The 10,277-nt window shown below is 39.0% G+C and overlaps 2 protein-coding genes across 2 annotated transcripts; both read left to right on the forward strand.

Moving 5' to 3' along the window:
* Positions 1 to 1,980: 1,980 nt before the first annotated feature.
* Positions 1,981 to 4,009, forward strand: LOC125587093. Its single transcript, XM_048757238.1, has 4 exons — positions 1,981 to 3,084; positions 3,203 to 3,263; positions 3,329 to 3,851; positions 3,922 to 4,009. The coding sequence occupies exons 1-4, from the start codon at positions 1,981 to 1,983 to the stop codon at positions 4,007 to 4,009; spliced, it is 1,776 nt and encodes a 591-aa protein (XP_048613195.1).
* A 1,792-nt stretch (positions 4,010 to 5,801) lies between these two features.
* Positions 5,802 to 7,776, forward strand: LOC106398511. The gene is made up of 5 exons (XM_013839051.2): positions 5,802 to 6,007; positions 6,292 to 6,418; positions 6,506 to 6,793; positions 6,876 to 7,106; positions 7,297 to 7,776. The coding sequence occupies exons 1-5, from the start codon at positions 5,802 to 5,804 to the stop codon at positions 7,774 to 7,776; spliced, it is 1,332 nt and encodes a 443-aa protein (XP_013694505.2).
* The last annotated feature ends 2,501 nt before the right edge of the window (positions 7,777 to 10,277 follow it).

Consider the following 10,277-nt stretch of genomic DNA (forward strand, 5'->3'; position numbering starts at 1 on the left):
GGTTCCAAGTAAGGATGTCTTTTGTCTATCTTCCCCACAGTCGGCGCCAAAATGTAGATCCTAAAATCTACACTAAGTATTTGATATTGTTTGAGATGTAAAACTTGGGAAGAAAGAACTTCGTGGGTGACAATATCCCCAGAACACAACGATAGAATTGGATTCGAGTTGACAATAATGGACTTTATTCTTATGTCGAATAATATCGAGATCTCGGAGGAGAGAAAGATCGTGACTGAACTCGGGGTCGAGCTGCCTACGTACCCGTCAAGGGATCAAGTCTAAACATAGTTCGATTATGATCATCACGGATGAGATATCGGTTTCGTCGGTCTCGAGCGAGACGTCGGGTTCGTCTGGTTTCGTTCGTCTTGTGTGAGACATTGACTATGTGTAAACGGCATCGTATTTACGAGCTCTTGCCGTTTGCATGATCTAGGTTCATCGTTGTGGTCAATGAGATTGTAACATAATGATTCGATAATCATGGAAGTGATTATAAGTATTATGGTTGTTTCTCCTATTGAGTGAGGAATCTCTTCAAGTCTCAAGCTCTCTTACCAAGACGTAGAGAACTAGATTTCTTGTTTAAGTGTGATCTTATGTAGAGGAAGCATGGTCTCCCCTTCCTCCTCTAATATTATCTCTTCTTTTATTTATGTATTTCTTTTTTTATGAGAGCTTGTTCTCCCTCAAAAATGGCCCCCCCTTTCGAGAGCTACGTCTTTGCTTTTTATAAGAGAAGCTCGCCACCGTCGAACTTGGTATGTTGTTGCACGTGTTCCTTTATTTTAGCCTTGACTTCCTTAATTCTTGGAATATGTATATCTTTTAGTTAAATAAATGATCTTGACTCATTCAATAATATCTGAACAAGTCTTTAACCACTTCGATCTTAAGTCGGTCCAAACGTCAAACCATTTCTACTAAACCGAGATTTGCCGAACCATTAATCAACTTGTTCTTTTGGCGGGAAGGATTATGTGACAAATCATGTATCAACAAATATCCTTGCAAATCATGGCAGAAATGTGGCAAGGTTTTTTCTATATAAGCAAGCAAACACACGAGAGTTCTATCACATTGCAACAACCATAACAACAATCAAAACGTGATATCAAACCATTTTTCCCCAAAAAAAAAGAGAGAGAGAGATTTCAATGTCTTATTATTTTCAAAATCGAGAGTAGATGGATCGACACATTGATCCAGTTGATAATAATGTTTCGAGAGAGTTTAGCGAAGGTGTTGAAGTTTTTATCGCCTTTTCCTCGACTCAAAATTCTTTCATGGAGCGAAAAAACATGCTATGTCCTTGTGTAAGTTGTGAAAACCGAAAACAACGTGATGTAAGAACCGTATCTCGCCATCTTTACCGAGTCGGTTTCAAAAGTAATTATTATGTATGGTCAAGCCATGGAGAAACCTACTATGACGTTGGAGAATCATCGACGGGAGGTCAATTTATGGGAGATGAAGCAAGATATGCAGACGGGCCATATGAAGAGAACATTCCTAGAGGAGACTTTGGGTCAACTGAAATACCAGAGAATTTGATGGAAGAACCCAATAAAGAGCAATATGAAGAAAGAGTGTTTGAAGCTTTCGAAGCCTCTAATCAACCACTATATGAAGGATGTGTTGAAGGTATTTCTCAACTATACTTGGCATCTCGTTTAATGAAAGTAAAAACTAATCATAATTTGGCAGAGTCATGTATGGATGAGATATCACAAACTTTTAGAGATGTTTTGCCACAACCAAATATAGCTCCTGAGTCATATTATGAGATGAAGAAGCTGGCGAAGTCGCTTGGTCTCCCTGTTGTGAAGATCGATATTTGTGAAGATAATTGCATGTTATTTTGGAAAGAAGATCGCGAGCTGCTGGCGTGTCGGTTTTGTGGAATATATATATATATATATATATATATATCACAAGAAGAACCATGGAAAGGGGAAAAGGCGTCCAAAACAGAGAATGTTCTATTTGCCTATTACGGAGAGGTTGAAGCGTCTTTACCAACAAGAGGCTACTGCATCACAAATTCGATGGCACGCAGAACATGACTCGCCAGAAGGAGAAATGCACCACCCTTCTGATGCAGCAGCGTGGAAGCATTTTAACAAGGTATATCCTGATTTCACTGCGGAAAGTCGAAATGTTTATCTAGGATTAGAAACAAATGGATTTAATCCAGTGGGTATGAGCGGTGAATCCCACTCGGTTTGGCCCGTCATCGTAACCCCGTATAACCTACCTCATGGTATGTGTATGAAAAGAGAATATTTCTTTTTATCAGTACTAGTTCCTTGGCCAAGGCATCCAAAGAAGAGCATTGATATCAATCTGCAGCCGTTAATTGAAGAACTAAAAAGTTTGTGGAGCGATGGAGTTGAAGCATATGATGTCTCGAAGAAGCAAACTTTTACGATGCGAGCCGCACTAATGCGGACAATTAATGACTTTCCCGCTTACGGCATGATGTTCGGATGGATGACTCATAGCCGTTTAGCTTGTCCATATTGTCTTGATGATACAAAGTCTTTTTGGTTGCAACATGGAAGGAAGCATAGCTGGTTTGACAGCCATAGAATGTTCTTGCCTAGGGAGCATCCTTACAGAAGAAATGTCCAAGCTTTTCGAAAGGGGAAGACAGTAACTGATGATCCTCCACCATGGTTGACGGGAGAAGAAATTCTCCGCGAAAGAATCAACAACATCGAAGGACTGAAGAAAACTGTCGATTGTGGAGGAAATGGACACGAGAAACCTGCGAGCACTATAAACGGCTACGGCAAAGACCACAATTGGGTGAAGAAAAGTATCTTTTTGGAGTTGCCGTATTGGGAAAACCTTCTTCTTCGCCACAACTTGGACTTCATGCACGTTGAGAAAAATTTCTTTGATTATCTTATCAACACGGTGCTTAATGTTCCCGGGAAGACAAAAGATAATGCAAAGTCAAGGATGAATCTACCTGATTTGTGCAGACGGTCTGAGTTACATATGAAGGATGATGGAACGATGCCAGTCCCGATATTCCGGTTGTCGAAGGAGGAGAAAAAAAGAATTTCTGCGATGGTTGAAAAATGATATAAAATTTCCAGATGGGTACGCTTCAAAGTTTAGTAGGTGTATAGACGAGACGAATAGCAAGATTTCAGGTCTGAAAAGTCATGATTGTCACGTCATTATGCAGGGACTTCTCCCATTTGCGTTTAAGGAATTACTTCTCAAAAGTGTTCACATTGCCATTTCAGGTACATAATCTTAATAATTAGTTTGATATGTGTTATTATTGACTAACTCCTATTATTTTTTGTAGAGATAGCACTCTTCTTTCGTGATATCTCTGCGAATATACTTAAACACGAAGATGTTGCCATTTTGAAAGAAAACATTGCGGTGAAGCTTTGCAATTTGGAGAAGATTTTTCCACCGTCGTTCTTCGACGTTATGGAACATCTGGCTGTACATTTAGCAGACGAAGCTGCTTTAGGTGGTCCAGTGCAATATAGATGGATGTATCCTTTCGAGCGATACATGTACCATCTGGAAAAAAAAGTTAAAAATAAGGCACACATTGGAGGTTCCATCGTTGCACAATATGTGAATGAGAAAATATCTACCGCTTCTGCTAACTTCTTTGGTAATCCACAAGTGGTACCTGAGGTTCCACTTCCCGGAGAAGTTCGGTTTACATATCAATATCCAGATGTGCCTAACTTGTTTTATCACGAAGGTCGGGTTAGTGGAAAATCTGAAGAGAAATGGCTAACCGATGATGACTATACCGTCCTCCAGACTTTTCTGATGCTCAATTGTGATACATTCAAATCCTACGAAAGGTACTTCGATTATTTTTTTGTTATTGTTTCAGGATATCTGAAGTTATAATCTCTTTAAAAAAATCCACAGGATGTTCGAGGAGTTTATGATGGAGAGAAACCCATATATGTCTAGTAATGACCTACAAATACTGAAAGACCAACAATTTGCCGAATGAGTGAAAAACTATGCGAGTTTCTGATATTATTTGATTTATAATTTGAATGAAACTTATCAATTATAGATATAAATTTAATTAACAGGTTGTGCAAGCGAGTAACACATATGAGTTTCCGATGTGGATGTTGGATTTTGTACAAGGTCCGCAACGTAAGTATAAATCTTGGCCGATTTACCATTCACGTGGCTACTGCTTCCACACACATAGCCATGGCCAAGATAAGAAAACCCAACATTACGGCGTCCAAGTTCGTGGAACCACATATACTGACTATTATGGTTTGATCGAGGAGATAATGATGGTTGAGTATTTTGGTTCTGTTGGACTGAAGGCCATGGTTTTTAAATTTAAGTGGTTGATACAACTGAAGGTCGGGGAATTCGAAAACATAAATCAGGAATCGTTGATGTGTCTCCACGCTGGCAGTATGAGAAATATGATCCATTTATCTTATCTAGTAATTGTGATCAAGTTTGTTTTATTCCTTATCCGCGGGTACGACATACATCAGCCAACGATTGGTGGGCATGTACAAAAGTTCTGCCTAGAGGGGTTCGAGAAACGTCTGAGGATGCTCTTGTTGCGTTACAAGATGATACACATAACCAAGTTGTTGCACAGAGCGTGATGTTGCGCATTGAGGCATATGTTGTCGAAGATGATTCAGATTATGAATCCACGCCAGTTGTTCTTCCTAATGATGAATATGTTTCAGAAGATGAATTAGACGAGGCTTGTACTGATTCGGATTCGGAATCTGATTCAAGTTCTTAGTAAGTTTGTTGTTTATGAAGTTTTTTAAAATTGTAATATAAATAAGTAATCACTTAGTAATTTTTAGTTTATGAAGTTTAAAAAATTTGTAATATAAATAAGTAGTTTATGAAGTTCTTAAATTTGTAATATATAATAAATTTATAATTTATGAAGTTTAAAATTTGGAAATATAAAATAACTAGATTTCTTAGTTTTAAAATGTGAATATATTTAAGTTTTTTAGTTTCTTATATTCTTAAATTCTAATTAATAGTTTTGAGATTTCATAAAAAAATACATTTTTTTCTAAAACCTAACTAAACCCTAAACCCTATCTATACCCTAAACCTATTTCCCACCACATAATAAACCCAAAAAATTTCCCTCCTAAACCCAAAACCCATTTCCCTCTAAACCAAAGCCCAATTTCTATACTTAGCCAAATTTTTCCCCCTCAACCAATTCATCACGTGTCTCTCTCTCTCTCTCTCGGAGTGTCTCTCGCTCTCGAACGACTCTCAAACCCTTCGCCGCATCTCTCATTCTTTCTCGACACTCTCTCACAGATTCCTCTCCCTCTCTCTCAACGATGGCTCCTTCGACCGGAATCCCAAACGAATCCCGTCGCCCGCGCTCTACCGGATTACAGCTCCCAGGTTAGCGAGACCCTCGTCTCTGTCTCGATTCCTCTTCCATCTAGGGTTCATTGGGTTTCGATTTAGACTTCCTAGGGTTTCGATCTAGGTTTTTTTAGTTTCGATTTACATATTTAGTTAGGGTTTACATCTAAAAGTGTGGGGTTTTTTTCCAGTCATGTAAATTTAGGGTTTACACCTAAAAGTGTGGGTTTTGATTTCAAGTTTTAGTTTTTTTAGTTAGGGTTTACATCTAAAACTGTGGGTTTTGATTTCAAGTTTCGATTTTTGTTTTCGGTTTTGTCTCCATTTCAAGTTTAGATTTCAAAGGTTGAAAGTTTTGTTTTTTTTTCTGTCTACAGATATGCGGCAAGGGAGACCTTAATTGACCTTATGTCATGGCCCCATCTTCTGCTCCTCCTGGAGTTGTACCTCCTGGAGTTGTACCTCCTGGAACTGTTCCTCACACATCTGTCGGTTCTTCAAGTGCAGTGCATGCGGCTCCTGCCCCTTATGTCAGGAGAAGAGAAGATGTTTTGCTACGTGCGCCATCTAGACGTAACCAGCCACACCTCCATCTTGACAAGCTCAATGGAGCATTGTGGTAAGTTGAACTTAATGTTCTGTTAATGTTGTGTTGTAATTTTTAGTTTTAAGTAGTTCTGTTAGTTCGGTCCTTATGGAAACCACTAATATTTTTAGTTAGGTAAAAAAAAATTGTATGCAAGGTTAACATATGATTTTTGTTTGATGTAGATTAACCGTGTATTAGTAGATTAAGTGTAGAGTTTAAAATATGATTTTTGTTTGATGAACCATGTATTAGTAGATTAAGTGTAGAGTTTAATATATGATTTTTGTTTGATGTTTGCCATTGTCTTGTCTCAGGTTTGGTACTGATCCTGAAGTCCATGCTTTAATCCGAGCAACATGGCAGGGAAACTATTGGGGGTCGTGGGCAAGCTGGAACTTCGTTCCACCTGAGAAGAAGGATCAGTGGTGGCATGCATTCATTGTAAGTGCTTCTTTCCCTCTCCTTTTCTCTTTCTCAACTATAAGTAACTATCAGTGTTTAACTCTAATGACTTATGTTCTTTTGTAGCAACACTACTACTGGGAGGACCAATTTCATGATGAAATATACTTGAAATGGAAGAAACAAACTCAGGTTACCGTATGTGGCCGCATCAGCCAGAACAGGAGAGATAACAGGCAACCTTCCTACATGTCAGACACTCACTGGGCAACAATGGTTGAGAAGTACAGCACTGAGCAAGCAAAAAAGAAGAATGCAAAAGCTGTAAAATCTCGTAAGTCTGCTTCAGATGGGAAGAAGATGCACAAGCACGGTGCAGGCCCACGCTGTTTCCTTAACATTGAGTATAAAATGGTAAGTTTTGCCTTGAGTTTTTTTTCATAATTTTTTTTTTCCTTAAGTGCTGTCTAACTTCCATATGTTTCCTTTCTTATAGATGGTTGATGAAGGTTTGGATGAACCACCTTCATACACAGCCCTTGCGAGAAAGACTCACACGGGTAAAGATGGTTCCTTCCTAGACGAACGTACAGAGGAACTGGTGCTGGAGGTTGAGGAAGCCATTGAAGAGATGTTACAAGATGGATCTCCACTTGGCGACATTCAAACTGACTCCACTGCTGCTTCAAATTCAAAGCGCTATCTTCTCAACCAAGAATACATCAAGGTCATCTCTTCTCTCATCTTCATTTTATTTATTTCAGCTTACTGGTTTAATACTTGGTTATTCAACTGTGATTGGAAATGCTTGTGATTGTTAAATTTAATTATTGGAAATGCTTGTGATTGTCTTAGTTAGTTATGGTGCTTGTGATTGGAAATGCTTGCTAATGATTATTTTTCCTTTCTTTTTGCAGAGAGGAAAGACAAAAAAGGGTACAGTCTACGGCCTTGGCAGTGTTCAGTACAAGAACAGCAGTGCTTCTGTGCCAATTCCTGTCTCACTCAAGCGCAACCTTGACGTGGATATGCACATGTCTGGCTTCGAGACCACCATTTCTGAAGTCAAGGAAGACATTGCTGGAGTCAAGGAAGATTTCAGTGCTTTGAAGACAGAGATCAATGCTTTCAAGACTGAAGTCACGGGGGGGATGTCAGCAAGCCAAGCAACTCTCAACATTATTCTGCAAACTCTCAAATCTCAAGCTTCCACTCCTGCCTCAACTGCACAACCATTTCAGCCTCAAGCTCAGTCACAACCTCAAGGTCAGCCCCAAGCTCCAGTTCAATCTCAACATCAGCCACAACCTCAAGCTCAGTCTACGGCTCTACCACAACATCTCACGACCAATAACCAATCTGATTTACATAGGTGGTGCCAAGAACTTGGTATGTAAGGTTTGGTCAGTTCATGTATTAAGCTACAATATTTTATGTACTTTGTTTCCAGTTCATGTATCTTTTGAATGTTTAAAACTGCAATTTTTATGAAATATATTTCAGTTTCAATGATATTTTGGCTTTTTATTCGCATATTGCATTTTATATATATTTCAAATTTGTTTTTTATAATTGATTTTTTTTTTATTTGTTTAAACTAGCAAATTCTTCGACGAAAGAAATCGTAGCAAAACCGTACTTGTTGCTACATTACATTTCGTATCAAACCGTAGCAAGTTGCTCAAATCGTAGCAATAGCAAAGCTTGCCACGAAAAGTTTCGTAGGAAAACGTGGCACTTTGCTACGATTTTTGATACGCGCTCTTTTTGCTACGCTCGTATTCGTATGTTTTACGTTTCGTAGCATTTCGTGGTTTCTGCTCCGTATAGCCACGAAATTTTGGTCATACCCACGAAAATTCACGTGGTTGTAGCGATGTTTTTTACTAGTGGTTATCGCTTTGGGCGGTGAATGACACAAGGATTAAAAAAGAAACGGCGAGAAAAAATGTCTATCTTGTTTTAATGGCAAAGCTAAAAAATATCAGGGTAACTATTATGGATACGTTGCACATGATTCGCTAGCAACTAGATAAAGTGAAACAATTCTTTCATGGATGGTAAATCACGTCCTCGTATTTCAACCCTTCGACAGACGACGGCATGTAATCAGATCGACCAACACGTTGTTTGGCTAAATGGTTCATTAGCAACTAGCTAGAACGTATACATCTTACGAGATACGACCTCAACCTTAATATCATCCGCACCAAACTCCTTTCGTTTACCAGATAGTTATATAATGGACCATATATCATGCGAATAAACAGAGACAATTTATTTAGAAAAAAAACGGAGACAGTTTACCTAAAATTCACATGCGATTCCTCTTTTCCTCGCAAAACAACGTGCATCTGCTCTCAAAATGACGACACCTTCTTTTCGATATTACAAACTTAAAAAGGTTAAATTATTTTCTCATTTATCGTTACCCCAAATACACTTTTCACATGCATTTGTATTTTATCAACTTGTCTACTTATATAATTCTTATTTGCTGTTTTATTATAAGTTGAATTAGGTAAAAAATACCAATTCCACATTAATTAAACAAAAGCTCTTCAAAACTTAAGTGTCAGATAGATAGACGACAGTATAAAAAGGAGTAAAGGACCTTAAATCATGAACAGGTGGCAGATTATTAACGGTCGTTGGACTTCAACAAATGAAACGGACGCTTTTGACTCAAACCGCGTTAAAATGGAAAAGTACTGTAAAGAAGAGGACACGCGCGCAGTTCATGCCAGAAAGCAATCGGATCCACTAGTCACCATCCGAATCTAGTTTTTTTTTTACTTGATTAAAAATATTCCTGCAAAAAAATCAGTTGAGAGGTGACATGTATTAGTATTACTTGATTTAGATTCACTGTATCTAAGGTTTCAAACGACTAGGTACATATTTCTCCAAGATGTGTCGGTCTGGAGCCCGAGACTTCTCCTTTTTCTTTCTTCGTTTCTTAACGGAGATGAGATGAGACGAAGCTTTTTCTGGTGCTCTACCAGGGTGTTTTGATTCCGGGAGGCGGAGGCTATTTCAGCTTCGTCGTCGTCGGCTTTTGATCTCGGGGAAGTAGAGGCTTCCGAAGCTCTGCACCGCCGACAATAGAAATTTATTTTCCTTTGTGATGCGATCGATGGGTCTATAGCTTTGATTCTCAGGGAGTCGGAGGAGATCTCGACTGGGTCGATGACGATCTCTGTTGGTGGAGCTTAGGCATCGTTGTGTATGCTTGAAGCTAGTGCGTTTCTTTGCTTGTGGTTCTGTTTCTCGAAAGCCCCGGTGGTTGATGATTAGGATCCGTCGACGTCTTTCAGTTTGGAGAGATTGGTCGCGGTGTTTCCTTTGAATGGGTGCTTGGTGAATGTTCTCTTCTCTTCACGTTTGATGGCTTGATAATCGGATGAGATCTCGATAGGCGATGAAACTCTCCGATGATGTGCTAAAGCGATGAAGGAGGAGATGTTGTAGTCTCTGATTTTTCTTCATCCGTTCGGTGGTTCGATGGGTTCGGTGTGCGGTGGTTACGGTGTATTCCGGTGAAACACGTGTTCGTTCGTTTTTCTCCGGTGATGACTCGTAGTTTGAGTCAAGATGTGGTGACCTAGTGACGTGTGTCCCTTGATGGCGAGGATCTCAACACGTGTACGTCCAAGTGAATTTCCCGATGCGTGGTAACGTATGGCGCCGATCGGGTTTTCTTTTTTGAGCTTAATTGCCCTTGTGTTTTGGGCTTTCTGTTTAATACGTTTGGGCTTTATGCTGGGCTTGGACCTTCATGGTGTTGTATATTTTGTTGTGATACTTTTAAGATAAATGGAAATTTCAGATGGCAAAAAAAAAAAAAAAGGTTTCAAACGACTACCTAGTACTTATAGACAAGTTTAGGAATAATTTT

Source organism: Brassica napus, chromosome C5, assembly GCF_020379485.1.
Source record: "Brassica napus cultivar Da-Ae chromosome C5, Da-Ae, whole genome shotgun sequence".
Taxonomy (NCBI): domain Eukaryota; kingdom Viridiplantae; phylum Streptophyta; class Magnoliopsida; order Brassicales; family Brassicaceae; genus Brassica; species Brassica napus.